This window comes from Penicillium concentricum, assembly GCF_028827145.1.
Source record: "Penicillium concentricum strain IBT 3081 chromosome Unknown utg000001l_segment0_segment0, whole genome shotgun sequence".
Taxonomy (NCBI): Eukaryota; Fungi; Ascomycota; class Eurotiomycetes; order Eurotiales; family Aspergillaceae; genus Penicillium; species Penicillium concentricum.
The window spans coordinates 936,364-962,613 of record NW_026622754.1 but is presented as its reverse complement, the minus strand read 5'-3'; the positions used below and the strand labels follow the sequence as shown (position 1 = coordinate 962,613).

Here is a 26,250-nt window from a genome sequence, read left to right as displayed (position 1 = left end):
TTGAGGACTAAATCAAATGGAGCCTAAGTAAAGCGTGATACTCCAATAGAAACCACTCAACATCAATTCACCTAGCGGGGCTTGCTAGTCCTAAATTATTGTACATGCAGAGTTTCCTGTTGGCTAACATCCTCTCTCTTATCCTTCCAGCTCCAAATGTTCATGCCAACCTTAGTACCCGAGGTTACGGGCATACCCGCATGAAGTGTTTCCCGATATCCAAGTCCATCCTCCTGGATGTTGACCCAGTAAACAGCGCTGCCAGCAATTGGCTTGAAAATGACTCCTGGTTCCGTCGATTCACAGTCAATGTAGTTGCACCAGGCACTTTCCGTTGGTCGAGGAATCAAAGGGAAATGAGTGCCACCACCAGTACAGTCGCCTTTTAAGAAGACATTGTAAGTTGAATAGCGATTGAGGCGATTGGGCGGCGAGTCGAACTGGTCGTGGTGATAAGAAAAGAACCCATTCTCGCGGTAAAGTTGGAGAGACAACTGTTCCATGAGCAGCTTTGAGTCTAAGTTCTGGTACCGGACTGCCCTTTGTTCGATGCATTGCAAAATCTCGTCCCGTGGAGGCCATGCGTTCTCGGATTTTCGGAAATTTTCGTCGTTGCTACTTACTCCCTGTCGGTAGACCACAGATGGAGTGAAGGTTTCTTTCCTATAAGACAAACATTAATTACCTCGATGGCTCAGTTTCGGAGAGGATTTGATCGTACGTAGTTTCCAACAAGTGCGCAATCTCATCAGGAGAAACAAAGTTGGGGATATAGATGATAAGGGGATTCTCATGAAGTGTGAAGTACTCTATATGAGAAAAGTCCGGACAGGCAAGAGACTCATTTGCGGCAATGAGGCCTAGGTCCTGCAATCCCTCCGGCCATACTTTGTCATCGGGCTCGAAATTTATCTGTGCAGTCGACGGCGGACCGTCGTCGATGCCCGTGATAGAAACGCGCTCATCTGGCATGGACACACCCACGACATGGACGCCCTGCGCATTGGATTCAAACTGTATTGACAGTGGAATCGTAACATGAAACCTTTCGATCGTATTGACGGCCATTGTTAAGTTAGCAAATGAACATGAGATTGAAGGAAAGGGTAGATGTGTTAGGGAGTGGAAGAAACTTGATGGGGGCACTGGGAGATACCCGAGATTCGTGACTATTTCATCACGGACATCTTGGATTTTGCCACTTTACAGTCTAGTATAAACTAGCTTCATTCAATGCGACCTATCCATGCTAGTATGCACGAGAAAAGCAAAAAATCCCAAGACCTACGCGCCTGGGCATACAGCCACTGTTACATGTGGCAAATTTTCCAGTCAATACCTTGGGTAATTATAGACGAGCGTAAATGTATTGAAAGACATTTGACAGGTCAGAGAATGCAGGAGGCTGAATACCCCACAAGGCCGGGACGGGGCAAGCTGAAGGTTATCTATCGTAAATCGTGGGGTTATATGCAGGTGAGATATAAGTGCACGAACTGCATGTTATGTATGCACCTGCGAACAAATCACTGTAGATCCCTGTCAAAATGATGTGTCTCAATCCTCGGAAAAATTCTATCATGACCCCTAGCCCTAGGGGCATGCACGAGGACGTAATGAGTGGTAAGTTACATAACTTGGTAAGAATTATCGAGACATTGAATGAAATATGAGAAGTTGGTACAGTTATAGTGCTTACAAGGAAAAGAGAGTGAGCCCGCGAACCAGCAAAACTTATATATTGATTCAAAACAGAGTATGAAAGCGACTAGGCAACATAAATCCAATAGCTACCACGGAAGATTTGCTCACTAATTGACAGTACTGCATAGTGTCCGTTCTCCCTATACTAGCTCATCCCTCCAGGTGCTCTTCCCGGCGGCCGTCCAGTCCACGATCATCTACATACACCATTGATTTCATTGCTGCCAGGGAAGGTCTCCTGGCACGGGTTGTTGAAGCAGCCGTAGTGGCTGCCATCGGCTCGGAATACAGCAATGGCACCAGGCGCAATACCGGTGCAGTAGGCCGCAGCGATTGCCTTTGGATCTGGTGCTGGGACAGCTGGTGCTGGCAGCGCCGCACCACCAGGACATCCGGGATCAGGGAATCCGAAGGTAAAAGGCAACATAGCGCACTGATTACTGGAAATCCTTGTCCACTTGAAAAACAAGGCATCTGATTGTCCGAGGAGTGATGCCAGGATAACAAGCTTCAGATTGGTAATTTGCATTTTGAAGGACTGGTAGATGATGATCCCTAGGTTTATTATTATATGGGCGGAGTCGGAGGGGGAGGAGAAAATACCTTTGGTAGCTTGGGGTGACGTCGAAAAAGATATATAGTATGGGGCTGAAGTGGATAATGGATAATTGACAAGGTCGAATGGTCTCTTTATACTTGGAGAGCTGGGGCTAGGTGCTGTTATACCACCCAAGGCTTACCTTAGATGTTTTCCCCTCCTCATATTTCCACATCTTCAATATATTGCACAACACCCAGCTGAATAGTGGGTCATGCAAATGCTCTGTCGGCTAGAGACATTCCTTTGAGAAAAGCAAGCAAGTTTCTTGTGATAGAGATCACGGTCATACATGCTGCGGCATTATCTAGTCCGGATATCTGCATTGGTCGATACGAAAGCCTTGCGTTGGAAGTGTATCTTGGCTCTGCACCCCAGAGCAATATGATGGCTAAGCTGAGCGTGAGATATCATCCATGATCGTGCATGAAAAACTGCGAGCTTGGACAAGAAAAGCCATTCGTATCGCGCATGAAGCTGAGGGCGGGGCACTCAAATTAGCAGCTATTGAATTGATTGTTTAGTTTCGCTGTACTCGGCAATACAGGATATCTTTCACTCGGGAGAGCCAAGTAGACGACCAGCCGGAGTTGGTATATCCCTCTACAATCTGCGCATTCTATAAATATTTCCCTGCCTCTTACCTCCTGCCTTGTCACATCCCTATCATCTTCGAAACTTTCTGGGTCCTCATCATTTCAGACACAATGAAGCCTGACATTACTTTATATTTGATTGGGGCGGCCCTCCTTGGGCTTGCGAATGCCCAAATTAAGCCCGGTCCCAGGCCTGCTGCCCCTGCCCCTGCTGCCCCCGCCCCTGCCCCTGCTGCCCCCGCCCCTGCTGCCCCCGCCCCTGCTGCCCCCGCCCCTGCTGCCCCCGCCCCTGCTGCCCCCGCCCCTGCTACCGGTGGCATTCAACCTGGTAGCGGTGGTATCCAACCCGGCAGCGGTGGTATCCAACCCGGCAGCGGTAGCATCCAGCCTGGCAGTGGAGGTATCCAACCCGGTAGTGGTGGAATTCAGCCTGGCAGCGGTAGCATCCAGCCTGGCAGTGGAGGTATCCAACCCGGTAGTGGTGGAATTCAGCCTGGCAGCGGTGGGATCCAGCCCGGCAGTGGTGGAATTCAGCCTGGAAGCGGTGGCATCCAGCCCGGCAGCGGTGGTGGTGTTCAACCAGGCAACGGCGGTGGCACTACACCTGGGTCCTGGGTCTGTCCCAACCCGCGCAAGGCATACAATCAATCCCCACCAGTGACCACTCAAATCTCCTGTCCTGCGAGTAAGTGACTTCTGATCGTCACCGGTATTGCTCTTGGCTTCTAATACAATACAGGCGATGGAAGTATCTACGAGACAGTTGATGGCAGCTGGTACTACCTACAGTGCTGTACGCAAGGCTCAGCCAACGCCTTGTCTGTCGGTACACCGCAAGTCTCGAGCATGGAGGAATGTCTCAAGAAATGCGCAGATGTCGCGAACTGCGAAACGTGAGTCAACCCATGGCGCACCCATCAAGGAGGTAGAGTGTTTTCCTAACGTTGTGCAGTGTGTCGTTCGAGCCTTCCACCCTCTATTGCAATCTGCTCGACTTCGGTTCTTTTTCTCAAACCTCCCACGGAAGCCAGCTCCATGCCTTCCCGACTTCCCCTCCGGTTACCAAGCAGCCCACAATGACAACTCGCCGATGCGCTACCACCTGTCCCGAGGGCAATGGCCAGATCTATGTGAGCCCGTTTGGTGAGGTAAGATGATCTTCCCCAAGCCACTTAGATAATCCTCCCAACTGACAGTCGATTTAGACCTTCTACATGAGCTGCGGAATGCGTCACGGCACCCCGTATCTCAATGTTGAGTCTGTGTCCACCCTTGAAGATTGCATGGATCACTGCGCAGGCTCCCCTTCATGCAGCAGTGTTGACTTCGACCAAAACAAGCGAGTGTGCTATCTGAGCAACAATGACAGTCCGCCAACTATCACAGCTCCTCGATTTGCCGCTGCTCACTCTGTAGGTTGCTCTGGAGCGTGTGAGGGGTGCGGCAAGAAATCGTGTGGCGCACAACAGCCAAAGCCCGACCCCACTCAATGTGTTGACAACCAGATTGTTAATGTTGGCAACCACCCATTCCGGGTCAAATGTAACCAATGCTATGTGGGCGCAACAGCACAATCGGTCTCCAGGCCTGAAGCCAAAACCCACGAGGAATGCATGCAGCTTTACCTATTGGAAGCTAATAACTATATTGGAGCGCATTGGTTGAAGAATGGCGGATGTCGTTTGAAGCCTGCTGGCTCTGCAGTCTCGGACCACGTTGACTGTGCTGCAGCCTTCGTGCCCCTCTGGAAGTGATTTCTGGTTAAGACTTCAGTCTCATCGCAGTCGACCGTTACTATTGGTAGTTGCAACATATTCTGCTGAGTGGTCTGTCCCGCCCTTTCGGTTGATATATCATTTTCTATGTTATTCCAATATATTTATCTACACACTATACTTTCTCTGTATTCCTGCCTTCCAGCAAATTGCTATACAGCAGAAAACCCACTATATCTGGGAGTATTTGCCACCTTTGTCTCCAGCATCAACCATTCGCCCAATTCGAGCCCAAACCCCAACAACTAGACGCCTAAGACAATTCCCTCACAGGAAAAATGACCTAATTTCAAAAATACCCCAATAGATCATCTAGAATCCCTACTATCAGCTCGTTACAATAAAATTTAACTTTTATTCTTTCATGGCTGACAATATCTCGCCTGATTACGGCCTCATTACAGTGGTCTAGAGTTTACGGAGCATGAATAGCAATGCTGGTACTACCTAGGCGATTGGATAAGTTCATCAAGGCTGTCGAACATGCACCCTGCAGGATCTGGTCACATGGCATATGCATATGCATCCAGTCAATAGTTATGATACCGCACGGGCATGGCAATGTCCGTATGTAAAACCCCTGAGCTGATCTCCCCGCAATCCTTCCAGCTATCAGAGCTCAGCCTGGGCTGTGATTTAAGAGAGCTGTTATTTAAGAGAGGAAGAGACCTAAGCAAGCCCCTCCCATCGCCCGCATTCTAATCCTCGCCAAAAATGGTCAAACTCATCAATATACTTCTTGTGTGCGGTGCTCAGCTCCTGTCTGAGATCCCCTCGACACAAGCCCAAGGATTGGCAGGGCAGGGATCTGGAACCGCTAGTGCTCGCTTTGGCCAAGGCTCAGGATCTAGAAACGGGCTTGGTCGTGGGTGTTGTTGCTTCGAAGAGCCAGAGCCTGAGCCAGAAACTCCTGTTGAGTGTAAACCACAGTGTAAGAGGGTCTTGAGACTTTGTCCAAATGGAGTGTTCTGACAGTATTCCTTAGGTCCCTCCGCGCATGCGAAGGCTTTCCAGTGTAATGGCCGGAAATATAAGCAGTTCTGCGGCATTCGTATGTCTTGCAATACTCACGGCATGATATGTATTCATACTAACTATTGCTTTTAGATGTCGCTACACCCACACTGAGAGAGTTTGACGTGTCTTCTTACCAAGAATGTTTCGACAGCTGTATTCAGGAACCTCAGTGTCACGCTCTTGATTTTATGAACAACCACTGTTGGCTGAAAACGCAAGGTGTTGATCCGCCTCCCAAAGCCATGCCGAGTAACCAGGATATTAGCATTATCTTCCTCTAGGGGTTTCATGTCGCGACACTCGGGATCTGGGGTTTAGATCACTTTTGCATTGTCTTGGTTGACGATCTGACTTCCAGAATTACTTTTGTACGGGCGAGGAGAAGACCAATATGTGTGGTACAATATATGAATGATCCCTGTTTAGTCGTAAGATTGAAGGAGATTTCAATGAAGGACTTATACTACCTCTTTTAGTGCTACGTAGTTTAGTATTTAGACTAGGCAAATTGGCTTTATTTGCCTTATCGAGTATATTTGAAATATATGCTCTCGTTCATCGGTCATAAGGCAAAAGATCATAGTACCATCTACGTACCATCCGCCAATTGAAATTGATGAGAGTCTAGGAGAATAGAGAGTAGTAATACAACTGGAGTCTGCTAACTGACTGCTTGAAGGGGAAAAGAAGAAGAGTGAGAGGAGATATATCTTGCGAACATTGTCATCTGACGCCATCCCAACCGAGATCAGCAATTTCCGATCAGCCCTGCCATCTGAATTTACCCTCCCGGAGGGTTTTCACAACACCCAGTGGCATGAACTCGCGATTGACCGCAGCCAGGCCACCGTAAGTACGAGTCATCTCCTGGCGATACAACTCCGCCACCCAGGACCAGTAGGGAGTCATTGTCCAAGTGATAGGACCTTCGGAGGACTGCCGACTCAGGGCATCTTGCTCCCTTTCGAAGCCCAAACTCTGCTCCACGCTCGTCTCGCTCGGCACCTCGGTCAATTGCGTGTACACGTCCACAAGAGAATCACTAAATGTTTCTGGATACCGGGTGTAGTCTTCCAGGGACATGAATGGCTTGTTTTCGGTGCTCCATTTGCTCCGAGATCTGCTGCCAGCATCAGCGCCGTTTCTCTTGAACTTCTCCTTGGCTGCCTCGTATTCTTTCTCATCCTTCAGTGAAGCCTTGTGCAGTAGCTTCCGGGGGGTCTGCTTGATGTTGTGACGCATAGCGAGAAGTCTAATGAAGGGATTCAGGAGCTCCAAGCCGCCGAGTTCAACAGGGTAATAGAAGAATCCATCCGGGAGATCGTGCATGTCGAATCTATCTGCTATCACAGTGCGTAGATAGTCAGTCACGCCACTAATTTGAGCGGATGGGCTTTTATCGTCTGAGGTTTTGTCGAATAGTGTGCGCTCGATGCGGCTCATGGTGGAAATTGCCATGTCGATATGGTCCCGACCAAAGCAAATAGCTGGTGTTGCAAAGTTATTCGTAAAGAAACGGCCGAAGTAGGTGTTCCATGCCTGTACCCAAGTGAACACACTTTTACAGGACGAGAGCTGTAGTAAAAGCTCCTCGATATGCTTATCGACCTGGGCCTGGTCGATTATGAATCGTTCTTGCTCCGAATCTAGAACAAGGAAGCCCCAGCGGATATCACCGGTGGGAAGAGCTGACTGTTTCATGGTCTTCTTCAGGCCCATTTGAACAGTTCCAGTCTTCTCCTGGTTCAACTTCAGACCCATCACCTGAGTAAACTGCTCCATTGCCTGCCATGCTTTGACGCAAGTGTTTTCTGCGCCCCAGAACCAGAAGTCATCATGCAGCCGGTACAGGAAACCGCCATCTGTAGCTTGATTGACTCCGTAGTCCATACAGAAGAGAACGGATTCTCCGAGGCAATCAGCGAGTGTGTGACTTATTGGAAGGCCACGCTTGCGAACTTGAATAGTGGCATCAGGTCCATCTTGGGAAAATTTGAGAGGAGCCTCCAGGAACAACACAAAGAATTGGAGCCATCGATCGGAAACCCCAAAGAACTTGAGCACGGCGAGCAAAGTGACATGGGGCATTGAAGGGCCAAACCACTCAAAGTCCGAGCGGACTGCAGTAAACTCTCCATGCTGATGTTTATGGATGATTGATTCTGTGATTAGGAGGTGGAGCAGGGAGTGCTTTGTATCCAGGGGATTCTTTTGGCCGGGGTTCTCCTCGTCATACTGCCGTGCACCTTCATCGGTTGAAGTGGGCAGTTGGCTCATGAAATATTTGTCGATGTATGTCTCCTTTCGAATTTCGTTGATCTTGCCAGAGTGCGAGTTCGCATCTCGGCCAAGAAAGTACTTGCGCATTTCCTTATGGTCTTCGGGGATATCCTCATGAGGGACCTTCCAGGCGTTGGAGTATAGGAATGTCTTAAATACTTCCCGCAGCTTCACAGCCCACGTTGTCCCGAGGTACTGTAGCAGAAGAGCGTCAAGAAGGTCTTCGTCCATGAAAACCCGGTATTTACCGTTGAGATGACGGCGCATTTCAACAGGGATACCATCTGCGGCTCCGGTCCAGGTCCAGCTTTCGAGCGAGGCAATGCGCATGTTGAGCACATCTGCCACCTCCTGGGTAACCTCATTGTTCCGCATGCACTCTTTCAGAATTGCAGACTTTTCGTCTCCAAGGAGGTCGGCCTTAAGCAGTGCCTGAGAGACCCACTGGAGTTCATCTACATCGAGCCACCGACCCTTTGAGGATAGTTCTGCTCCAAACGATTGGATACTTGCTCGGAGGTCCTTGAGTGCCTGCTCAGAAAGCTTGGTCTTGGTGAAAAGATCATTAAGGTATGACCGGATTGTGTCTTCATTCACATGGGTCGCAGGAGTAAAAATCAAGGACTCCCAAGTCGCGCGTTGCTCATGCATTTCTGCTCGCCCAGTCTTTTCAAGGTTGGGGTCGGACTCGGTGGATTTAGTTTTATCTGCAGTGGCAGTAATGCTTCCATCTAAGTCCGAAAGCCATTCCGTAACCAACTTGCTGTAGAACTCACCATGCTCATGCTTTATCTCAAGATACCGCAACTCTTTTTCAAGTTGAGTGACGCGATCCTGTAGAGCTGCCTGTGAGATGGAAGGGTCGTAGCGACTCTGTAGAAGAAAGTGACGCATATTCCTATGATCCTCTGGCTGCAAGCGACCGACCGTCCGTGATGTGAGTTTCTCTTCCAATTCCTCCTCCGAGATATCGGCATCTAGATCCACGTCATTTTTGTCGAGCGTATCCTTAGGGTACCCTTTCATGCGTGAGATTCCATCCAGCAAAGCCTGAGCACGGGTTCGTAGATCTGGGGCTGCATTGGCAACGGCAAGGATCTCGGTTTTTCGCAGATCGAACAGAGCGCGCTGCTTGGAGAGTTCACTGATTTTCGTGGCAGTGATAGACTTGAGAGTCTGCGGGAGAGCTCGGTTTGCCATAATTATATTTGGGGTTTTATGTGATATGAAAGGAGTTTGCACGTGAGGTAAGATGTGGTTTGAATTTCTGAAATGAGAAAAATAGTTGAAATGTCTTAAATGTGGAGTTGAGATGCTGTGGGTCGGTTTTAAATAACGGCCAATGCTGCCAGGCAACATTGACTCATACACTGAACATAACCTTGGCATTTTCGAGAAATGGTTATATGATTCCAAGAGAAAAAAAAGGTCGGACAGCCAAAAGGGGTTGTGGTACTTTGAAGGCTAAGATAGGGGACCTAATCGGGTATAGTGTCAACATATAGGTTGATTTATGTGATGGCTTTATCCAATGGATTATAGCAAAACCTATAGACGTCTTGAGGTAATAAAAGGCGATGTTCAATAATATATACTCATGCAGACTCAATCCGAGCAAATCCTTCCAGCATGCCTTGGACTATCCCTTTGTAGTACTCACTAGCAAAAATAGCATCTGTAGACTTAATGCACATGTCCAAGAGATCAGTACGACTCAAGCCGAAGTGTTGTGCCGCCAACAAGTACTCATTCGAGACGGGGCTACAGAAAAATCCTACATCATCGGTCTGTGGGAATCAAGAGTCAGAAAAAGAGAAGAAAAAAACAATCGCTATGTTAGTTGGAACAACTTACACATAGCGCGATGGGGCAATCCTCGTATCGCCAATAACCGAAATGATGATCCAAGAACCCTCCATTAATCATCTTCGCGTGGACATTGCAAGAAATGCAAAGTTCGAGACTGAGCTTACGCCGCGCAATCTCCTTCTTGATCTCATCAGGCACATGGATGACATGACCCAGTCGATCAGGCTGGAAAGAAAGAAGGGTCGAAAGTTCGCTCACAGAAGCCGATTCTGTTGTTTCGGCAAAATGAACGGTGATTCCTAGGCCATTGGCTTTGGCTTTGACAAATGGTTCTTTGTAGATGCTGACATCGCCTTTGGTTGGGTTGCCGCAGATATCCACCCCCACCACCCCGCGCGATTTATGTTCGATCGCAAGATTGACGATCTCATCCGCCTCTATTGCTGTCATGCTGCCCCGATCGATGGCTAGAATTAAAAACACTGACATTCGTTTATTTTTGCTTCGGAATTTCTCGATTGTATCCAAGACTGAGTTGATGTATTGTTCTCGAGTAATGCCGGGAGATGCTCTCGGTATGGTCCTTAATTCGAGGTACACAACTCCATCGTCGAGAAAGTCTTCAAGAACTGAACTGGTCGCATATACCAAGCTTTCTAGGTCGTTGCAGAGCTGGTATGTCAACTTGGAAAATGTTGAGAAGAACCTGAGGCTTCGTTAGCCTGCACGATCATGATTTTCCCTTGTATATTGCAGATATTGCAGACACAAACACCTACGTTTCCAGTGTATAATTGACCTTGCCCGGAGGCATTAGCACCAGTGGATCCTCCACATCGAAAGCGGGGTTCTGCTCCTTTTTCCGTTTCCAAATTTCATGGAGGCATTGGCGACTGATGCTCCCGCTGAGATGAGCATGAAGCTAGAGCGTGATACATTCAGTGAAAAGCCAAGACTAGGATGAGGCATCAATAGTACCTCGATCTTCGGCAACGCTTTCGTAAATCTCTGATCGACTGGTTTTGAATCATCCATGGCTTGGTCAACCGTGGGAGCCTACGGCAATGGAGGATGGGAGTGTTGGTAGAAGCGGAAAGAAACTGCCAGGGCAGGTGACTTCCTTCACAACTTCACATCACCACGCTACTAGCTAGGTAGGTATTCTCACTGGCTGAATTATACCCCCACATTATTCGGGAGGTCAATATCAAACTGTGGGTCTGTGGAATATTTATATTTTTAATTCCTGCGCCAAGCAGCTAAGTATTGGAATAATATAATATAGTAGTATGTCTTAACAAAAGCTATCCAATCTAGAAATATACACCAGACATAGAGGAACAGAGGAACAAAGGCAAAAGAAATGTATACTCTATACACTAGTTACTGCAAAACACTCCCCTGAGAGAAAGCATGCTTTGCTAAGTTTGCTTTATATTCAACCGCAAGACCGCCGACAATTTGTAGCAGTGACAGTCAATTGGCTACCGGTGACCACAACTCGCAACTCCCAATTCCATAACGGCAGCGACGTATTCCAGTTCTGTTCTCGTCCAAGATTGTATACATTGCGATGATAGTGAGATCAGGCCATAATCATGGGAGGCATCTCCTCATCTCCCTTTTCGGGTGTATGAGTCGGAAGTTTGCTCCAAGGAATGATAAAGGTAGACAGAAACGCACAACCCGCCAGAGCAGTTGCAACCGCAAAGGCAGCCTTGAGTCCTTGCATATACGCAATAAGAATGCCAGGAAGATCATCCGGACCAAACACATCTCGGAGCTGCGCAGCACCTGTTGAACTAACGAGCTCTGGGTCCACTTGAGGGGCGCTGATGGGCAAATGAGCCAACAATTGGTTGATGAATGCGGCCTGTCCTGATGCGGTGGTGAATGCACCTCCGACTGTCTGGAAGACTATAAATTCTGTTAGCTTGACTTTCTAATACTCGGTCGAGGCGGGTGCATACAGTAAAGGTTGGCTGTAACGGCTGAGATATCTTCCGCGCCCACATTGGCTTGGGCAATGTTTAGGCCGTTCTGGACGGAGAAGGCGATCGCAGATCCCGCCAGAATTTGGAAGCCAATCCACTTTCCAACCGAAGTCTCGATATCCAGAGTGTATAGCAGACCAATTGCTACCGTGGCGATTCCTGAGCCAGCCAACATTGTTGGAGCTGCATGGCCGGTTTTAGCGACCACGATACCTCCAATAACGCAGAAGATGCCCACTGAAATAACCATGGGAAGGTTATCAACACCGGATTCGATTGGGCTGGCACCTTTGACGCTTTGGAAGTAGATTGGCAGCTGGTAAAGCAATAGAATAAGGGTACCCATGAAGAAGAATTGGTACGGGGCGACACTCCACAATGACCGTTGTTTGAACAATCGTGGTTGAAGCATCGCATACTCCCCGAGATAGATCTCCCATGCAATTAGGGCAACTGTGAGGAGACCAAACCCGACCAGTAATCCAATAACCTTGCCGCTTTTCCAGGGCAAAGTGTTGCCGCCATACTGAAGGGCTAAGAGAAAGCAGATAATCGCGGCCATGGCCAGTACCACGCCGAATGGATCCAGTTGTAACAGCTTCTCCTTAAGGCTGACCTTTGGGGGCTTGGCAGCAGCTGGGAGATGGAAAAAGAAAAGTACTAGTCCAGCAGCGAGACCTCCAACCGGCAGATTGATGTAGAAACACCACCGCCAGGTGACACTCTCTGTAAAGGCACCACCGATCAAGGGCCCAAGAACAGCGGCAAGGCCGTAGGTTAATCCAATGATACCCATCATGATCGGTCGTGTTCTCGGTGGAGTACTGAAGGCAACAATACTGGTGCCTCCGACTGAAATTCCAGCACCACCCCAACCAGCAATAGCTCGACCGACGATCAAGGCTTTGGAAGTTGGTGCAACACCGCAAATCAGACTGCCAACCTCGAATATCGCCATTGAAACGATAAAGGTGTACTTAAGGTCGAAGTACTTGAAGGCCTTTCCCCACGTAGCCTCGAGACCACCGAAGGTCATGAAGTACGCGGCGGAATACCAAGATACATCGTAGAGTCCATGAAATTCGTCCGTGATCTTGGGGACCGCGGTTCCAACAATTGTCTACGTTGGTGTGTCAGTAGTGGAATCGCAAGCATTGACATGTTCTCCAGTCGGCATAGATCACTCACTTGATCCAGAGAGATTAGGAAGACACCCATAACCGACGCGCCGGCAAGCAGGACTAGTTTTAAGCCCCGTGGATACTCCGCCTCGGGGTCGGCCTGCTCCAATGATGATCCAGTATGGTCACTGTCGCTGGTATCCGCAAAGATATCCTTCTTCTCTTCCATGCTGCTAGCAGCCTCGGTTGTTTGTGTGTCACCAACCATCACCTTGTCGGGTGCTGTTACTTTCGGGATGGTTGTCGTATAAAGCTGCGCAACAGGGGGAGGGAGGCTCGATATAGGAGGCGGTGTTCTTTCCTATAGCGGATTCACAGCGGGAGATTGACAGGAAATATAAGGTTTTCTAACTGGGAAGTTTGGAGAGGATAATAGCTGTTACATCTCATTTTGGTAATCGCCACAGGCCTTGAACAAAGAAAAGTCAGGGCTAAAGGAAGCCAAGAGGATGATTATGAATCTGATCTTACAAATCTTGAGAGATTGCCCTAGAGATATGTACGTATGTAGTTAAATGGCCGATCAAGCCTTTTTCTCGCCTTTTTCTCGCCTGTTTCTCGCCCCCCTTATATCCACACGACTTTAAGCTCCGACTTAATAAGTCGCCGAACTTTTTATCCCCACAAAATTTTATGTACTTATCATTACGCTATTCCCTAGGAATATAATTGCCCTGTTAGGACTATTAGGGTATTAATTGGATTTGTTCGGGGGTTTAGGGTTAATTCAACCGCTAGACCCGTTATACTCCCGATCTGACTGAAGATCCTTTTACTCAGGATTCATGTAAATTGCTAAATTGGGCTGTATAGATTGTATTATACCACTCCTTAAATAGTATCATTCAATCTCACTTGGTTCCGTCCCGTAACCCTAACCTTATCAATGTTTAACCTTGCCCACGATGCTGAGTGATTGGTGTGAAGGATTTCCAAATACAACCTCAGAAACTAGGTAACATTATGTAATTACCTTGTTAGTCCACGGCCCCGGGGGTGCCCTCGGGAATTTATGTATTATGTAACGATTTATCATGTATCAGAGGATGCATCCACCCGAGCACTGGAACATGCAATTTATCCGGCTGTGGCTGCGCAGTACTATCGAATACAATCGTTTGATTTAATACAAAAGCAGGAATTAATATCACTCGTCGAGCGCGAAATGTGCACAAAGTCCCGTAATTTCACTAATCCGAAGTAGTATAAAGGTGCGTTGGGCGCTAGGACCAACTACGGAGTACAGCGTATCACACCCCTGCAAGGAAGCTGTGCATGCAAGGCCCCCGGCATAAGTACGACGTGTCAAATCTACTCTGTAAGCTCAATAATACAGTCCTACCCGCTGCTAGTAGCAACTTTGAACATGGATGTGCATCCTTTTGATGCCACCTCGGTACGCCTCCAAATCTTCCGAGATGTATGGCCCGCAGACCCGTGGACCCAAGGGGATTACTTACGTAAACTCTAGTACTGGCACTAAATATGGTGACATATTTGGTTTTCAGGTAATATTTGGGAATAGATGAAGGGAAAAAGATAAGACATAGGAAACGTTCTATATTAGATGCTTAAATGAATTGCCCCGTTATAGCAACTAAAAGGGGATCTCCATCTAACCGGTCCAATCCCCATGTGGTAGAGAATGTCCACATCCGCACTCAAGGGGTTAGTGCCCGAGGAGATTACACGGGGATTGGACTCCTGAACGGCCAAGAATCTTACTGAATTACGCTCCAAACACTAGTGTAAAAAGGGTATACGGAAGATTGCTGGTATTTATCATTTATTCGTTTACAGCATAGGGGTTTTGCGTCCAGGGTCAAAAGCCATGTGTCCAGATCTATTTCCTGCAATTGATCTTGCTGATCGTTTGGACCCTGCAAGCTGCTATTTTTCGATCTAGCAGGGTTTAACTAGGCATCAATCTGTAGATAGAATATTCGGATTTGAATGTCGAAATACTCCGTATATCGGAAAATATTAGTGCAACCTCGTATTCTGGGGCCCTATTACCGCATCTCGATCCCCAATTATTAATAACACGGCAGACTAAGAGAGTATACGGTGGGTCCATGGCCTTGGAACAGGAAGCTCGAGCGAGTCAGCAAAGATCTTACTTCCCAGCCTTGGTTTAATACAGTAAACTCTCAGTAACACGAACAGGCGCCACAGGTACATCACCCGCCTATCTTGATCAAAACAATAAAAAGCCATTTCTTCAGGACCGCGGGTACATTGCCCGTGAATGGTGCATTGCGTGCTCTTCATTCCCCTTTGGTCAATTGTCAGCTCACGTTATCGCAGGCGTATCGCGGCCCCAGAGGGGGTGATGAGGTAGAAGGGTCGAAGCGCCCTAAATAAACTCACCGATATGAGGCAGATTGTTGTGAAGTCAGCTTAGATTTGTTGGCTTCTTTTTGGCCTCCTTTCACGTGAATACTTCTTATGATTCATCTCCTTTTGCTTTGTCTTTCTTTTTTTCTTTTTCCATTGAGTCCTAACAACACTCTCTACGACCATACAGTCACCATGACGGCCGGTCAGACCACAGGGGAGCTTGCAGCTGCAGAAACACCACCTGCCCCGTCCTCTCTCCCTCACCGGCAATCTTGTGATAGGTGTCACAAACAAAAGTTGCGGTGTATCCGGGAGCCCAATACAGGCGTATGCGATCGATGCCTGCGAAAGCGGGCTCAGTGCGTTTACAGCTTCAGCTTGCCCAAAGGACGCCCCACCATGTACCGTTCAGGTGGGGCCGGTGGTACGGTGCGCTCAGGGACAGCAAGTGCACCTTTGAATAGTCGCCCAACAAGTCCGCCGGTAGAGCCAGTCAAGCCTGTTTGTAAGTATTTGGAAATACCGGATCGGATCGGCTTGTTGGATTCGGATCAAAAATTAACACTCGGAACTGAAGCTTCAGGTACCAACATTGACGTCGATGAGAGCAATGTAACGAAAGATACGACCCAAGTCCCCAACCCAACCACGAACGAAAACCCCGTCTTGACCGGTGTCATGGATAACGGTCCACGATTAGAACAATTGAACTGGGACGATATGCAGCTGGACGGAGAGTGGAACAGTCAAGACCCTACCCAGGTCGACAAATTATTGACATCCCTTGGCGCCTTTTGCAACGACGGGAGCGCACCGGATGCGCACACCCAATCTTCACCAGACCAGCTTCACTTCCAACTGAATACCTCCAATCTCCATGCATACGACCACGGCCAGCCTGCCGGTGGGTTTTTCCAGAGCCACGATATCGGCAGAGGCGAGATGGACAGAGGCATGGGCGACAGCACAACGAACATGGGCCTAGAAAAGCCAGTCCATATCCCAAGTATTGCTGTGACACAGCTGTCTCAGCTCAGCATGGACCTTGCCTTATTGCGCTACACAAGCTACAATATGGCCAAAGTAGCAGAATCGCCCTCGTGTCACATGCCAAATGATAGAAGAATCCCATTGATCGACAGTTCTGCCTTCGAGTTCGTGAGTACATGGCTGGCCCATGGTCAGGGGTTCGCAGGAATGAATCCATTAGCACCTGGATGTGAAACTCAGGTGCCATATCCAACTCCCATCTCTGAAACAGGAACTTGCGCCGGTCGCACACTGAGAGAGGTGTTCTGTTCTTCGCAACGATTGTTAGAGATCCTCGGTCAGTTGCAATTCAGTCTCATGGTTGAAATCAATCCTTATCCCTCACCCATAATCACCCCACCTGAGCGACCATCGACTGCAGTCTCTGGTGGGGACAGCGGGTCTCTTGGGTTGCCGAATGGTTCGGGTATCGCGGGCCGGTCCGTTCCATGCCCGAGCCCGGCAAATGGAACCATGCAAGTCATTCACTATCTGGTCATGGCTTGTGAGGCACTGCTCTTGGAGATCTATGTGGCGGTCCTTGTCGCCCTGCAACATGAGGCATATTCGTCGAATAATGGAACCGTCATGGGAGATGTGCGGCTGGTGTTGGTAGTAGAGCTCTGTTCTTACCTCATCGAGCGCCAACTCCAAGCCGTGGACTCATACCTGACGCCCCAGAACCGTCTTAATCCCCACCTTGTGAGCGGGTCGGTTCCTGGAAAGTTTGATATTCCTGGGGGGCCTGAAAATCTTGATAAAGATAGAGACATGTTGAACGACCTCAGGAACCAAGTGCAGGAGAGACTCGGACATCTTCGACAAACTCTGCGCTGTAGATGAATATGACATCGAAAGATTTCAGGATCAGTTGAAAGAATCAATGTTAGAAGGAAAACCCTTCGATCGGGCTTCGGAATTGAAACCGGAATTCAGGCAGCCGCTGGTTGCGATACACCGACAATTTCATTTTCGATGGCGTTTATGAATAGGCGTTGGGCACTGCTGGCTCATGATCAACAAATCCATGTTCTTTAGAATATACTGTGAAGAAAGAGCTTCTGCTCCGAGATAAAACGCCGGGATCATGAGATCAAATTATGGATTCGAGATATTTGCTCTAGAGTACGCCATTCTTCGCTTTCTACACCGTACTCCGTACTCCTTGCATCAACCTGGGTATTATCCACGGATCTCCTGGATGTTGATTTGTCAGTAGCAGGGATTTTACTCAGCCAACTACTCTGATTTGAAATCACACTTGCTCGGAGTTTGAAAAACGCGACACTAACCTAATTTAGCCATCTTCATTTTAGGCCTGATTATGTGACCTGTAAGTCATGTGCATCGGATGAAGTTTCCAGTCCCGTACCTATGACGCTTAATAATGGGCCGAAGGTCGGTCACACTTGTACAGATTAGAAATTAGCCCAATGCAGGGGTTTAGCAGATTCGGCGATATAATGAATAATGAAGGACTGGGACCTCTCGAGATAGGCCTCCAAGGCTAGGCGTTCGGGATGTTGAGCAAGCAGTCTTACATGCATTATCTACACCTACGTTAGCTTACGTTCGTGTTTGGTAGGTTTGGCGGTTTTTATAGGAAAGGTTTATTGTTTATGCAGTGGTTTACTTTGTAATTTACAATAAATGCAACGTCAATTTATTACTAGGCAGCAGATCATGTATCAGAGCAAACAGCAGGTCTACCGGGCTGTATGTCATTGAATCATTTATCCATGGACGCTTAAAGTCATATAACACAAGTAGCCCTAAAAGCATTTCCCCTCAGGCCTTAACATCAAGCACAATCGGTGCGTCATCCAGCTTTATCATTCCAGTGATAAAGTGCTCTCCAGTTTCCGCCCGCTTCTTCGAATCCTGGTACGAGGACCTTGAAGCTCGCACCGCCGCACCACCCCTTCTCAATATCTCCTCGTGGTACCCAGCGACCGCAGCCTTCACAGCATCAATATCATGGACGCTGCCATCAGCACTCAGCTGAGCTAGTACTTTAGTCAATTTAATCGCATCGAGGAAAGCATGGAATGCACCCTCGCCGCGGGACGGTGTCATTGCGTGCGCCGCGTCTCCCAATAGCACGACACGGCTAGAAGGCAGACTCTCGAGTTCAAGGTCACGCCAGATATGCGGTTCCTTCCGGATTCCCTCGGCCGGAGTGAGTTCGAAAATCTCCCGGAGCTTGGCTGGTAGTCCTGCCGTGGTCTTAAGGACATGGTCCAGCTTTTCCTGCTGGCTGGATGTCTGGAGCCAGTGTTGGGAACTGTTCACCTCCGCATCTGGCTGCATGAACATCCAGTAGAACCGCCCGGATGTGGCGTCGGGGAGGACTTTGTGGAGTCCGACGAACCCGATGAACCCGAGCTCCGGGTTGACGAGGTTGTAGGCGCTGTGGCCTAGGGCGAGCTGACGTGTGAAAGCATCGCCAGATAGATTCAGTTCTCCCACGATGGCGCTTAGCGGGACAACCTGAAGAAGATCGCTGCTAGGTTTCTGGAGAAGGGTTGTTCGGACTTAAGGCTCGGGAGCATATAATTAGCCAGGATCATGAGATCGTCTCGCGTGGGGTGGAATATAAATTGAATGACGTACCAGGACTGTAAACGCCGTCGGCACCAACAACAATATCTCCCTTCGCACTTGTGCCATCTTGAAAGAAGACCTCGACGCCTGCATCGTCATGTTCAATTCGTGTAACACGCTTGCCCCACTGAACAGGTAGATTTGTCAGGAGCCACTTCCGAAGTAGAGATCGCTCTGCACGGATAAATGGCACTTCAGCAGAATCCTATAGCGCCGAGACCGCAGGGGTAGAGTCAGTCACAGTGTTCTCCTTAATTTTCGATAGCGAGCCATTGCATTCGTTCCCATACCTCAAATCCATAGCCTTGATCCTTGCCACCATAATAGTAACGGAACTGGCCCGGAAGTGTCAATGGGGCCAGGTGGTTGGTGGCCTCTCTGACATCAGGTAGATCTTCTGGGAGAGAGGAGATGAGCTCGTTGACAATACTATTTCCTGTGTTCAGTCTGTGGTCCTTAATAAATTGGTTTGAATCCTTACGTGTGGAGAGCAATAGCCCATCCCTGGAAGCGCGCATTGCTGTCTACGTCGCGCTCAAAGATTTCGTATGAGATGCCCTGCTTTCGAAGGTTCTGGGCTAGAGTGAGCCCGCCAGTGCCGGCTCCAACAATGAGAACGTGCATTTTGATTATTGAAAGAAGGTACAGTGAACGATTGTTCCCGATAGAACGGTAGGAAATAAATACGAATCTCACCCCCGGTCATATATCAGCGTAGCTCCGGGGAATTGATGCTCAACGCACTAAATTGAGACGACAGGGTGCCCTGATGACGTTCTGGTGGACTTCCAAGACCCCGACTACCGACAAATTCGGCGCTTAATAATATTAATAGAAAGATCGGCCTCGGGATGGCTTGATGAGATGCAGTCTTGGATGTCAGACTGACAGACGAAATGGAGTTCTGGCCAGGACATCCACTGGCAATTACATTCCACATTCCCTTTCGAGCGAATGATATAGTTAGTTATATTCAATGGCATGCGCATGTTTTTCATGAGATATAATAAACCGCCGAAAGCTTAGATGGCCCGCAGGCTAGGTTCGAGGACAATCGGTGTTATTCATGCATCTTACGATAACCATGCAAGTCCGGAACTGTTTAGTATGAGGCTGTATATGCTTGCATATATGACGTCTGGTAGATGTGATTTGTAGATCTTTCATCGCATTCTTCTTCAGCCTGCAATATTGCTCTATCCTCAACTACTTGGTACGTAGTTTACCTTCAGAATCAACAGCAAACATGTCAACAGACGAGGTTACCCTCCCTCTAGTTGACCTCAGTGGATACATCAACCCACAAAAGCCAGGCGACAAGGAGCGAGTCATCGCCGAGGTGAGAGATGCTTGTGCGCAATATGGATTCTTCCAGACTACCGGACATGGGATCCCTATGAGCCAGCAAAAGGGGTTGCTGAAGAGCATCGAAACTCTCTTTGGTATGCCCTTGGAGGAGAAGCGCAAGCTCTCATTCCTGAACAACCCCTGTCGCCGAGGATTTGAAGAGTCTGGGGCTTCGCTTCGAGACGGTGATGCTTTGCCAGACTCGAAAGAGGTAAGTCCATTTTCTAGAAGCACACACTGCCTTTTTCGTCTTCTTCTTCTCTTGATATGTTAGTAACAATAACAAGGCATTTTACATTGGACGAGAGGACCCCGTCGTAGAGCACTCTGGCTTCTACGGGCCCAATGTCTGGCCGCCTCTCCCCAACGAGGAATTCCACGATCCCGTTTGGGAATACTACGAAGCAACCCACAAACTCGGCGAAATCATCTGGGAGATTCTTCTCCTTGGCCTCGGACACCCCATCTCGCTGATGGAAGAATTCGCCAAGCGCCCGATGGTCGTGATGAAGATGATCCGGTATCCGCCGCAAGCCGGGGATCTGCCCGGCCAGTTCGGCGTCGGCCCCCACAAAGATTTTGGCGGCGTCACCGTGCTACTGCAGGAGGCCGGAAAGCACGGTCTGCAGGTCTGGCATGAGGGCCTGGAAAAATGGCTGCCTGTCAAGGCCATGGAAGACGTATACGTCATCAACTGCGGAGATATGATTGGCAAGTGGTCTGGGGGCCGGTACAAGAGCGCGAAACATCAGGTCATCAACGCGGCTGACAATGAGCCCCGTCTGTCGTGCGCCACCTTCTTCCATGGCGATTTGTTCGCGACGAACCCCCTAGACCCTGCCGACCCTGAACGGGAGACCGTTGGTGCTCTGTTGGTCAAGCGATTCCGCAACCAGTTTTCTTTCGATAAGGAACTTATCGCTGCTGTTGGGGCTTGAAGGCTCTAACCTTGGCAGGCTAGATTGTCAATAATGGTGATAATACGAAGTGTTTAAATATCCGAACTTATCGTAAGTCACCGATCTTGGTATTATTTAGAGTTGTGAGGTAAATGACCGAATCCATGTAGATAATTTTTTTTATTTTATCTAGAGATGAAATATATAAAACTTCTAGGTTAACCCCTGTTCGATCTGCATATGACAATCAGTTCACCCTATCAGTATGAGACTTCTCTTCCTTAGCAGTTTATGTGCCCTGGCAACAGCTGCTAGCGCCAGCGCCAGTGCCCAAGCATGCAAGTGCTTTCCCGGGGATGCGTGTTGGCCGTCTAAGCAAGAATGGAACAGCTTCAATCGCACAGTAGGCGGCCGTCTGATTGAGACGGTACCTCTAGGCTCTCCATGCCATGCTCCCAATTATGATGAGGCTTTGTGCGAGACATTGACAGCCCAGTGGAAGCTTTCAGCGGTGCAGTAAGTTTGAACCCTCACCGAAAAAAGGAAGCATATAGTTAAAGGATAGATAGTATCGATTCGTCCTCATCCATTCAAGACCCCATTTATGCCAACCAAAGCTGCGATCCTTTCACCTCTCGTGATTCGCCATGCCATCTGGGCAACTATGTGCGGTATGCGGTAGACGTGACCGGTCCAAAAGATATTGCAGCAACTATCCGGTTTGCCGAAAAGATGAACATCCGGCTAGTGATCCGAAATACGGCACATGACTACATGGGACGTTCGACTGGAGCTGGAGCACTCGCCATCTGGACTCACCATTTGAAGGACACTGAGGTCAAAGACTGGGCTGATTCCCAGTACACCGGCAAGGCCATCAAGATCGGTGCCGGAGTGCAAGGTTTCGAGGTCGGCCAGGCCCTGACCAAACATGGATTGGTTGCCGTCACCGGTGAATGCCCTACAGTTGGTGTTGCTGGAGGGTATACCCAAGGCGGTGGTCACTCCCCTCTCAGCACAGCATATGGTCTATCCGCCGACAACACCCTGGAGTTCGAGGTCGTGACAGCTGACGGCAAGTTTGTCACGGCCAGTCCACACTCCCGCAAACACGCCGATCTCTTCTTCGCCCTGAGTGGCAGTGGCGCTGGAAACTACGGCGTAGTAGTCTCGGTCACCCTCAAGGCACACCCAGAAGCCATGACCAGCGGCGCCGGCTTTACCCTGGACGATCCCACCTTGGATTACCCGGCGATTGTAAACGCCTGGCACGCAGCCTTGCCTGATATTCTGGACGCAGGTGTAATGGCCACCTATTACGCAGAGAACGGCACCCTCGTTGTCTATGCCCTCACTGGTTACAACCGCACGCAGTCGGACATGGAAAAGATCCTATCACCATTTGTCAAGTCAGTGGCTTCTTTGAACGTCGACCTGAAGCCTAAATACACCCAGTTTGACACCTACAACGAGTTCTACTACGCGTACTTCGGCCCTCTCCCCGTTGGCGTCTTCGGCTCAGCCGGTGAATACCTCATGGGAGGCCGTCTGCTACACCGGGATGCGCTCCAGCACGTCGGTGGTGCGATCAACGAGACGCTCCAGCTAGGCGTACGATTCATCGGCCAAGCGACTAATGTCGCGCGCTTCGGCTCTCGGAGCAGGGCTGTCCTCCCACAATGGCGAGACACGCTGGTCATGTCTTCTTACACCCTCCCTTACAGCTTCGACGTCCCATTTTCACAAATGAAGGCTGAGCAGAACTATATCACGGATCGCATCATGCCGATCATCGAGAAGGTGACACCTGACGCGGGAGCGTACATCAATGAGGCGGATTTCCAGCAGCCTGATTGGCAGGATGTTTTCTATGGTCGGAATTATAAGCGGTTGTTGGCGATTAAGAAGTCGTATGATCCAAAGGGGCTGTTTTGGAATCCCATCGCGGTAGGGAGTGAGGGGTGGAAGACGAAGAATGATGGGAAGTTGTGTCGGGTGTGAGTAGATCCAAGTAAATAATGGATATATTCAGACAAGAATGTAGCACATATACATTGGTTTGTGCTATGACCTAGCAAAATGCTCTATTACTTTCACCAGATCTCATGTTGAGAAGCAGAAGACAACAGTGGAATAACAACAATGCAAATAGTGTAGACTGAATAGACAGTGCATATGGTGCAAAGGGTGCAAACAGTGCAATCAATTATTTAGGGCTACGCAGGCTGACACCATGATCTAGAAGTGTATTAAATCAGTGAAGTCCTAATTGCCTCTCATTCCATAGATCAGATGTCTGATACTATGAATATATTTTTCCTTGCCATACAAATCCCCTGCAAAAGTTATGAAACAAAATCAAAAATCCCCGATATATATATGGGATGAACTGGATTCTTGCAAAGATGATACTGGGAGGTTTCAGCAGTAAATTGTTAAGCTGTATAAGGCCATATTTATGGAGTTCATTTCTACCCCTGTAGATATCTCGACTGTAATGGAAACCAAAGCAACGACAATTACATCGGATTCCGTCCGGATACCGTCGGTTAAAAGTGACTGAATTAATACGCCATGCCATGCATGTTGTATAGAAACGGATAGGCAGCGTTAATCTTGCTTCCGTGGGGGATCAGGTTAGTGTTGAAACCTAATTCCATGTTAATCACCGAGAATTAGCTGGGATACTCAAAAATTTATAATGGAAATCATGACTGTAAAAGGCCTGTGTTGCAGGGGGTTCTATTGCATTTTGATTCAATCCACTACGGAGTACCACTCGTAAACATATATATCAAGCCAAAAATCTATCGAGCCCTGCAGAGCCTATTATCCTTATCCAACGTAAACTCATCCGCCCCCACCGCAAAATGACCATACATCAACCGATGCGGGTCATGAGCGTGCTTGATCTTGAGCAATTTGTCATAATTATCCCCATACATCGTCTGTTTCCAATCCCCCTTATACCACGGATCCATCTCATTCAAATTAACACCAGACCCTGGCGTCGCCTCCTCCATAGCCGGGAAGAACTCATCCACAAGCTGCTTCTTCAGCGCAAGACTCTTCTCGGGATCCTCCCAATCCCAGGGATTGTTAGGGTTGCAGTAGGCAACGGCCTTGCGCCAAGCCGGGTGGACTGAGTTAGGCGGATGGGAGCCACGGATCGGCGAGCCTTCGTCCACATTGATGAAAGAGCAGCCGACGAACCATGTGCCGTCGGCGGTGATAGAGCGGTATGCGTCCATCAGCTTCGCGTTGGATGTGGGGTCTAGCACCGTCGCGCGCGGGATGAGCCGGCTGGAGATGATGGGGAAGCTGGGACATAGGTTTCCGTAGGGCAGGGGCCCATACGATGAGACCAAACTGTCGGCATAGGTGCGTGACTGGCCGGTCTTCAGCTCATATGGAAGTTTCAGCCGTTTCAGGTCCTCGATGAAGGGGGCTACGAGTGCATCAACGGCGGAGGTCTCCTGGTCCGGTAGGACGAAGCTGAAGACTTGGAGGGTGGCGTTCGTGACGAGGAACTGGACGTTGTTGGGAGTGTTTTCCACAAAGGATGGGCCTCGCTGGAACCAGTTCCCGATGGCTTCCCAGTACGCGGCATCGTTCGTGTTGTTGACGACGAGCGTGCCTCCGGCGACGGGTCCGTCTGGGTATGCTTTGATTGTCACGCTGAGCACAACCCCATACGTCCCGCCTCCGCCACCAGCAAGTGCCCAGTACAGATCTTTGTTCTTCTTGGGTGTGGCGGTCAGATACTTCCCGGCAGGGGTGACAAGTTCCCATTCAAGGACCTGGTCGGCGGGGGCGCCGTATTTGGTAACAAGCTGCGAGTGACCGACGCCTTGCAGATAGCCCCCGGCAATCCCACTAAGACCACATTCGGGCGCTACAATCCGGAACCCTGCAGCATTCAGGGCTTCATAGGCCTCGCCCGCAATGACGCCGGGGCCGAGCTTTACCGCCGCCCCGGAATACTGAGGGCTCACGTAGTGGGGGATGACATCGATGGTCTTGAGGTTGTACATCCATAGGGAGAGAGCTCCATGGCCAGTCGACTTGCCCATATAACTTGTACTTTGTCAGCGATTGTTTTTTCAATGAAGGAAAACGCATCTCTCACTCAAGACCGGTACTTTTGACGACGAGACGAATGTTGTTGTCACTGGCGAATTTCAAGCCAGCCTGCACGTCCGCGGGTCCAGCGACATCGATGGAGTAAACAGCACGGTTGCCAAGCTCGCAAGGCACGGATTGCGGTGTAAATGGGGAGCAGGAAGTATTGAGGAAGTAAGCGTTCATAAACTCGCCCGGTTGTGGTTGACTACCATGATAAGCTTGGTTTCACCTTTTACAGTTCAAAGGGGGTATTCCATACAGGGTCTGCGCGCCAGCTTCATTGAAGGCTTCCTGTAAATCCTCGCATGCGGGCTCATTGAAGGCCGGGTAAATGCCAGCATCGTGACAAATGTGTGCCAAGGGAACAGTCCCGATCAGTCTCCCACCCACCGTACTATTTAATTGACGCCATGCCCCCTGTCTCGGCCACCCCTTGTCACCGGGGATGTTTCTGCATTGCGGATCTGCGTGACTGTTGGGAGGTCGTGCCGCAGCGACGACGACGGATATCAAGAATGGCCAGAACCGGATAGCCATCTCAATAATCATGTGAAAGGGTAGTTGTTTACAGGTGATATCATTGATCAAAAAATGATGGAAATGCAGGGGGTGCCCCTACATAAATGCTCCGATGTTTCTATATTAATCGAGTTCGGCGTATTTGCGTCTCACCCCAGCCTTCGGCGGTTTTTATTATCATGTCTATAACCTTGAAAGACTTGGAAAATATTTTTGCCGAGCCAATTAAGAGCATTCTAATTTATATTCTATAAATCACTAGAATAAATCAACGATGGCAGATAGAGAACTTAAGCGCCCACAAAAGGCGCATCTTGAAAGGTGGCAACTGCGAGCGTAGTTGCGAGACCTTTTTTGGGGGTAAGCAAAACGGCAATTAATTCGAAGGTTGACTCATTTGGCTATTCTTTTCAAATGGCCACACATTTCCTGC

General features: G+C 49.0%; 11 protein-coding genes across 11 annotated transcripts; 5 read left to right on the top strand and 6 right to left on the bottom strand.

Annotated features, from left to right (window-relative positions):
- Nucleotides 1-95: 95 nt before the first annotated feature.
- Nucleotides 96-1,068, bottom strand: N7517_000366 (Prolyl 4-hydroxylase alpha subunit; the record flags this gene model as incomplete). The annotated part of the gene is made up of 2 exons (XM_056718096.1): nt 96-663; nt 686-1,068. The coding sequence occupies 2 exons, from the start codon at nt 1,066-1,068 to the stop codon at nt 96-98; spliced, it is 951 nt and encodes a 316-aa protein (XP_056582231.1).
- Nucleotides 1,069-3,009: 1,941 nt separating this feature from the next.
- On the top strand, nt 3,010-4,652 carry N7517_000365 (uncharacterized protein; the record flags this gene model as incomplete). The annotated part of the gene is made up of 4 exons (XM_056718095.1): nt 3,010-3,583; nt 3,638-3,791; nt 3,851-4,046; nt 4,104-4,652. The coding sequence occupies 4 exons, from the start codon at nt 3,010-3,012 to the stop codon at nt 4,650-4,652; spliced, it is 1,473 nt and encodes a 490-aa protein (XP_056582230.1).
- Nucleotides 4,653-5,387: 735 nt separating this feature from the next.
- N7517_000364 (uncharacterized protein) lies at nt 5,388-5,971 on the top strand (the record flags this gene model as incomplete). The annotated part of the gene is made up of 3 exons (XM_056718094.1): nt 5,388-5,604; nt 5,659-5,724; nt 5,781-5,971. 3 exons carry the CDS (start codon nt 5,388-5,390, stop codon nt 5,969-5,971), a joined length of 474 nt encoding a protein of 157 aa, XP_056582229.1.
- Nucleotides 5,972-6,452: 481 nt separating this feature from the next.
- Nucleotides 6,453-9,170, bottom strand: N7517_000363 (uncharacterized protein; the record flags this gene model as incomplete). The annotated part of the gene is made up of 1 exon (XM_056718093.1): nt 6,453-9,170. The coding sequence occupies one exon, from the start codon at nt 9,168-9,170 to the stop codon at nt 6,453-6,455; it is 2,718 nt and encodes a 905-aa protein (XP_056582228.1).
- A 395-nt stretch (nt 9,171-9,565) lies between these two features.
- Nucleotides 9,566-10,814, bottom strand: N7517_000362 (putative adenosine deaminase; the record flags this gene model as incomplete). The annotated part of the gene is made up of 4 exons (XM_056718092.1): nt 9,566-9,757; nt 9,825-10,485; nt 10,559-10,701; nt 10,758-10,814. 4 exons carry the CDS (start codon nt 10,812-10,814, stop codon nt 9,566-9,568), a joined length of 1,053 nt encoding a protein of 350 aa, XP_056582227.1.
- Nucleotides 10,815-11,364: 550 nt separating this feature from the next.
- On the bottom strand, nt 11,365-13,162 carry N7517_000361 (MDR family MFS transporter; the record flags this gene model as incomplete). Its single annotated transcript, XM_056718091.1, has 3 exons — nt 11,365-11,696; nt 11,750-12,893; nt 12,962-13,162. The coding sequence occupies 3 exons, from the start codon at nt 13,160-13,162 to the stop codon at nt 11,365-11,367; spliced, it is 1,677 nt and encodes a 558-aa protein (XP_056582226.1).
- Nucleotides 13,163-15,486: 2,324 nt separating this feature from the next.
- Nucleotides 15,487-17,166, top strand: N7517_000360 (Zn(II)2Cys6 transcription factor domain-containing protein; the record flags this gene model as incomplete). Its single annotated transcript, XM_056718090.1, has 1 exon — nt 15,487-17,166. One exon carries the CDS (start codon nt 15,487-15,489, stop codon nt 17,164-17,166), a length of 1,680 nt encoding a protein of 559 aa, XP_056582225.1.
- Nucleotides 17,167-18,111: 945 nt separating this feature from the next.
- Nucleotides 18,112-19,551, bottom strand: N7517_000359 (FAD-dependent oxidoreductase; the record flags this gene model as incomplete). Its single annotated transcript, XM_056718089.1, has 4 exons — nt 18,112-18,740; nt 18,937-19,132; nt 19,218-19,356; nt 19,409-19,551. 4 exons carry the CDS (start codon nt 19,549-19,551, stop codon nt 18,112-18,114), a joined length of 1,107 nt encoding a protein of 368 aa, XP_056582224.1.
- A 622-nt stretch (nt 19,552-20,173) lies between these two features.
- Nucleotides 20,174-21,212, top strand: N7517_000358 (isopenicillin N synthase family dioxygenase; the record flags this gene model as incomplete). The annotated part of the gene is made up of 2 exons (XM_056718088.1): nt 20,174-20,485; nt 20,562-21,212. 2 exons carry the CDS (start codon nt 20,174-20,176, stop codon nt 21,210-21,212), a joined length of 963 nt encoding a protein of 320 aa, XP_056582223.1.
- A 226-nt stretch (nt 21,213-21,438) lies between these two features.
- Nucleotides 21,439-23,168, top strand: N7517_000357 (FAD-binding oxidoreductase; the record flags this gene model as incomplete). The annotated part of the gene is made up of 2 exons (XM_056718087.1): nt 21,439-21,689; nt 21,743-23,168. Coding segments are annotated over 2 exons (1,677 nt in total), but the record flags the coding sequence as incomplete, so codon positions are not given.
- An 812-nt stretch (nt 23,169-23,980) lies between these two features.
- On the bottom strand, nt 23,981-25,835 carry N7517_000356 (FAD-binding oxidoreductase; the record flags this gene model as incomplete). The annotated part of the gene is made up of 3 exons (XM_056718086.1): nt 23,981-25,250; nt 25,303-25,503; nt 25,528-25,835. The coding sequence occupies 3 exons, from the start codon at nt 25,833-25,835 to the stop codon at nt 23,981-23,983; spliced, it is 1,779 nt and encodes a 592-aa protein (XP_056582221.1).
- Nucleotides 25,836-26,250: the final 415 nt, after the last annotated feature.